The sequence below is a fragment of the Nicotiana tomentosiformis genome, chromosome 8 (genome assembly GCF_000390325.3).
Source record: "Nicotiana tomentosiformis chromosome 8, ASM39032v3, whole genome shotgun sequence".
Classification (NCBI taxonomy): domain Eukaryota; kingdom Viridiplantae; phylum Streptophyta; class Magnoliopsida; order Solanales; family Solanaceae; genus Nicotiana; species Nicotiana tomentosiformis.
The window spans coordinates 128018942-128024044 of NC_090819.1; the positions used below are offsets into that span (position 1 = coordinate 128018942).

Genomic DNA, 5103 nt, shown 5'->3' on the forward strand with positions numbered 1-5103 from the left:
CTCCTTTGTTTAGAGCGTTGTCGTAGTTTGTGCTATTTTTTGAAAAATAATAAAAGAAAACATGATGAAAAACACAATGAAATGCTTTGCTTTCAAGGGGAATTTAACTCGCCGTCCTTACCACTGAACCAGACGCCTTGGGTTCGACATGACATTTTTATTTAAGGTGTGAATTTTTCAATATAAATATAGGGTTCGGAAAAAAGTCATTGTGTTCGCCTGAACCCGAATATACTACTGTAACTCCGGCTGTATGCACTATCATCTGCGTTTTACTGCATCTCCTATTTCACAGATCAAGATTAATGGATTGTATTGTCTTTCTTATTTCCTTGAAGTGCTCATATATAGGTAGTTTATCTTTGTTGTAATATATCATGTGCCTATTCCTGAGCCGCATTAGTACTCCAAAATAAGACAGACACAACATGAAACCAAGAACTGCAGTATCATATGTGATTTCTTCTTCTCTGCTTTCTCTAGCTTTCGACGCTTCCTGATTTGCTCTGTTGTCCTCAAAAAATCAACTGGTTTATATTGCCATTTTTACTGCATTTACTTACCCTTTTCAATTGAATTTTAAACTAAAGAATTACTTCTACTTCCTGGAGGAACCCATGAAGTTAAACACTACTCAAGGCAGAAGGTAAATAATGAGTAGTAAATAACCTTTGTTTTACATGTTAAACATAAAACATATTATTATTATTATTATTATTATTATTATTTTTGGTAACTAAATTTTTGTATTAATCACCTTTGAAACTGTACAAAACCATAGCTAAACAAAACACAATTAGCTATCTAAAATCTACCAATCAGTAGCTCTCTGATCTATACACTCCAGTACATAACTGGATTCTAAAGAAGAAAACTCTGTAGCAAAACCTTAACTCTTGGGGCTGCTCTTACATGACAGATATAAGCAACTTCTCGCACAATTGTTTCCAGGCTCCGGTACTTCTTTTCAAAAATTCTATGGTTCCTTTCTATCCATATGGCATAGATACATTCAGCATACACTATTCTAAACATTTGAGGTTGCTGCGATTTCCCTTTGGCTTTATGAATAACCCATTTTGTGTGCTGGTTCCACATCTGCACTGGTATCCCTTTTATTTGTAGCCATTGTAGCCATTGCTGTATTTTCCTCCATATTGCTTTAGTGAATTCACACTCAGCAAAAAGGTGATCTCTTGTTTCCAGTTGATTCTGGCATAGTGTGCATATAGGATTCACTGCTAATCCCCAGTTCACTAATCGATCTGCTGTAGCTAGTCTCCCTTGTAGTTGTAGCCACATTGTAAAGACTACTTTAGGTCTGGCATCATTCTTAAACATAAGACACTTCCAAGCCACCGGCATCATTGTAGGGAGGAGCTGTTGATAGATTGAGTTGATCATGTTCCTAGTAGTTGTGACAGGAGGTATTAAATCCAGGTGCTCCTTGGCTTCCAGTATTTTCCTAGTGATCCAGCTTGCTTGTGATGGGATTTTCATATCCCTCAAAAGATTGTCTTTGACATGGTAAGCATGAATCCATCAAATTCACATTTTATCCTGTTTGTGAGCTATATCCCAGTATGTCTCCATTTGAGCAGCTTGGTTCCACAATTTTATGTTGATAAGGTTTATCCCTCCTACTGACTTAGGAGTGCACACGCTATCTCATGCCACCAAATCTTTCCTAGTGATTGTGTTACTCCCTGAACATACATAGCTTCTACAATAGGCATCTATAGTTTTCGGGACCTTTGCAGGTATTAGAAATAGTTGAGCCCAGTAGGCTTGAATTCCAAAGAGCACAGATTTGACCAGCTGAGTTTTGCCTGCATAGGACAATTTTTTGGCAGTCCAAGAAGTTACTCTAGTTGTGATCGTTTCAATTAATGGTTGCCATTGTAGTAATGTGAGCTTCTTTGTTGATAAAGGCACCCCCAGGTATTTGAAAGGTAAGGTTCCACGCACAAAAGCTAAGTGGCTCAATATGCTGTCTTGAATCTCTTTCTTAACTCCACCAAAATACACACAACTCTTACCAAGATTAGCCTGTAATCCTGAAGCTTCAGAAAACTGGCTAAAACACTTGCGTAGAGCAGTAATAGAATTTAAGTTCTCTTTGGCAAAGAGAAGTAGATCATCCGTAAAGCTAAGGTGTGTAATTCCTAGTTTTGCACACTTTGGATGAAACTGAAAGGATCTATCTTCTTTCACCTCATTGAGCTTTCTGCTTAGATACTCTATAGCAATTACAAACGGGAAATGAGACATTGGGTCTCCTTATCGAAGACCTCTTGCTGTATTGAAAGGTTCACTTCGCTCCCCATTGATCATTACAGTATAGTTTACTGTTTGGACACATTCCATTACCCAAGTAATAAACTGTTCTGGGAATCCAAGCTCTGCAAGCATCTGCCTCCGAAATGGCCATTCTACAGAATCATACGCTTTTTGCAAGTCAATTTTTATCATGCATCTAGGTGATACATTCTTCCTTGTATAGGTCTTGATAAGCTCATGAGCAAGTATGATGTTATCAACTATTTTCCTACCTAGGATAAACCCTGCCTGGGCCTAACAAATGATGTCTGGAACCACACCTTGCAATCTGGAGGCTAATATTTTAGCAATCATTTTGTATAGGATAGTACAACATGCAATGGGCTTAAACTTTTTCATTGAGTTTAGATTGTTAGTCTTTGGGATCAGAGTGATGGCTGTATAGTTTATTGCCTTATACAATTTCCCAGTTTTGAAGAAATCCTTTATAGCTTCTATAACTTCTGATTTCACTATGGATCATACTTTCTTGAAAAAATATGCATTATATCCGTCCACAGCTGGTGATTTGTCATTTCCAATTGAGGATAAGCCTTCATAGATCTCTTGTTCAGTCACATTTGCACATAGTCTTATTCTTTGCTGATGTGAGATGGTTGGTCCTTTCCTCATAGTGATCTTGTTAACTGCCGGTAATGTATGAGCTGCAGATCCCATCAAGCCTTTGTAAAAAATCACTATTTCCTCTTTGATTTCCTTTGGCTCAGATAACTTTTTGTTGCTGAGTGATGTAAGTTCTGTTATCTGCTTTCTTTGAGTCCTCTCCTTGATCAGGGCTGAAAATAATTTGGTATTAGAAACCCTTAACTTGATCCAGTTAGCCTTGGACTTCTGCTGCAAAGCACTTTCTTCAATCATGGACCATTTCTCTAAGTTTTGTATTTACTCTCTTTCTTTTCCCAATAATTCAGTATTACTCTTCATGTATATTTGCTCTTGAGTGATCACTAGCTCTTGCCTGACCTTTTCTATTTTCTGATTAATGAATTTAAACTTCACATTATTTAGCCTCTTTAGAACTGGTCTGAGACACTTCAATTTCACTCAAATGTTCTTCACCTTCACTATGGAATGTGATTGTTGCCAGATCTCCTCTACTATCTTCAGAAACTCCTCATGATTGGCCCATACATTGAAAGATTTGAAAGGTACCTTGATATTACTGCTAGAAGAAGCCAATGTTAGTAGCATAGGGGCATGGTCTGATATGAAAGGTACATCATATTCCATTATCAGGTGCCCCCGTTCCATCATCCATTCATGATTTCCAAAGGCCCTATCCAATCTACTATAAATTATGTCTGATCCTAGCTGTTTATTGGACCAGGTATAGTAGTCTCCTCTCCATTGTATTTCTGTTATAAGAAATTCATGCATGCATGCAGAATACTCTTTGATTTCAGTATATGTAATTGAATTACTAAATAGTCGATCATCCTGGCACATAACTGCATTAAAATCTCCCACCACAAGCCAAGGTTTATTGATACCTACAGTTGCTCCTCTCAAGTTATCCCATAGTGCTTTCCTGTGCTCAATAGTATTGAAACTATATACTATGGTGAGGCAACAATTCAGATCCCCTACTTTGCTTATGAACTCACAGTGTATAATTTGGGCTTCAACTTTCAACAGATTCACTTTACACCACTATGGGTCCCAGACCAACCACAATCTTCCATTTGCTGCAGTTTGGTAGTTAGTAAACATCTCCAAGTTAGGAACTATTTTTTTTCTAATCTTCAAGGAATTGTGCTTCTTTATTCTTGCTTCTATAAGCCCTGCCAGTCTTATTTTTTTATTTGTCAAGTAATTCCTCAATTCCTTCTGCTTATACCGCTTATTCATTCCTCTAACATTCCAAAATATCCAATTCATTAGATAGTTTTGGAACCCCCTCCTCTATCCAGGGGTAGACCTTGGACTTCACTTATTCCTCCATGTAGCACTTCAAACCTATTCTTGGTTGGAACAGAGCATAGGATGGGAAAGTTTTATAGATTGAACTCTGGGCTTACTTCCAAAGCTTTCCCTCTGCTCTTTTCTGGTCTCCCTTCCACTCTATTAACAGGATGAGTACTTTTCTGTTCATTCTTCTGTTGGCTCTGTTGCTTGCCCTCGCCAGATGATTCTGCTTGATCACCACCTGTTGAAACTATTTGCACTGGTTCTTTGCACCTCCATTATTGTGTAATAGCTTTAGTATTCCTCTTTCCTTTGGGTTGAGGGATCTGTTGCAAATCCCCTTTATCCTTTTCACGACAAATATGACCTACTAATTGACATATTTCACACTACTAAGGCTACCAATCATATGTCACAACTTGTTGAAAATGTCTGCCTTTTGGATCAACCGCTGTAACTTCAGAGGGAAGTGGATGACTGATGTTTACTTCCACCAACATTCTTGCAAAGGATATCCTTATTTTATTTGTGGTACACTCATCTGCAAACAAAGGGGTTCCTAAAGCACTTGCTATCCTACCCAAGGATTTACTACTCCAATAACTCATTGGAAGATTGGGGAATTTGACCCATAAGGGGATCTCAGTGAGAAATTCTTTATTGAAATCAAAATCCGCCGTCCAAGGCTTCAAAATTATAGGACGATTACTAATGGTGTATGGTCCAGCATAAAAAACAGTGTGCATATCAGTAATTGAGTTGAATCGAACCACATAATATCCCTCTTCATGCAAATAGACATTCGGTATTTCTATATTCAACCAATTTTGACTAATATACCTGCTCATGACATTATAT

The 5103-nt window shown here is 37.7% G+C and overlaps 1 protein-coding gene across 1 annotated transcript; it reads right to left on the reverse strand.

Annotated features, from left to right (window-relative positions):
* Nucleotides 1-3384: 3384 nt before the first annotated feature.
* Nucleotides 3385-4188, reverse strand: LOC138898130 (uncharacterized). The gene is made up of 2 exons (XM_070184167.1): nt 4010-4188; nt 3385-3868 (listed from the first exon to the last, which is right to left on the reverse strand). The coding sequence occupies exons 1-2, from the start codon at nt 4186-4188 to the stop codon at nt 3385-3387; spliced, it is 663 nt and encodes a 220-aa protein (XP_070040268.1).
* Between the last annotated feature and the right edge of the window lie 915 nt (nt 4189-5103).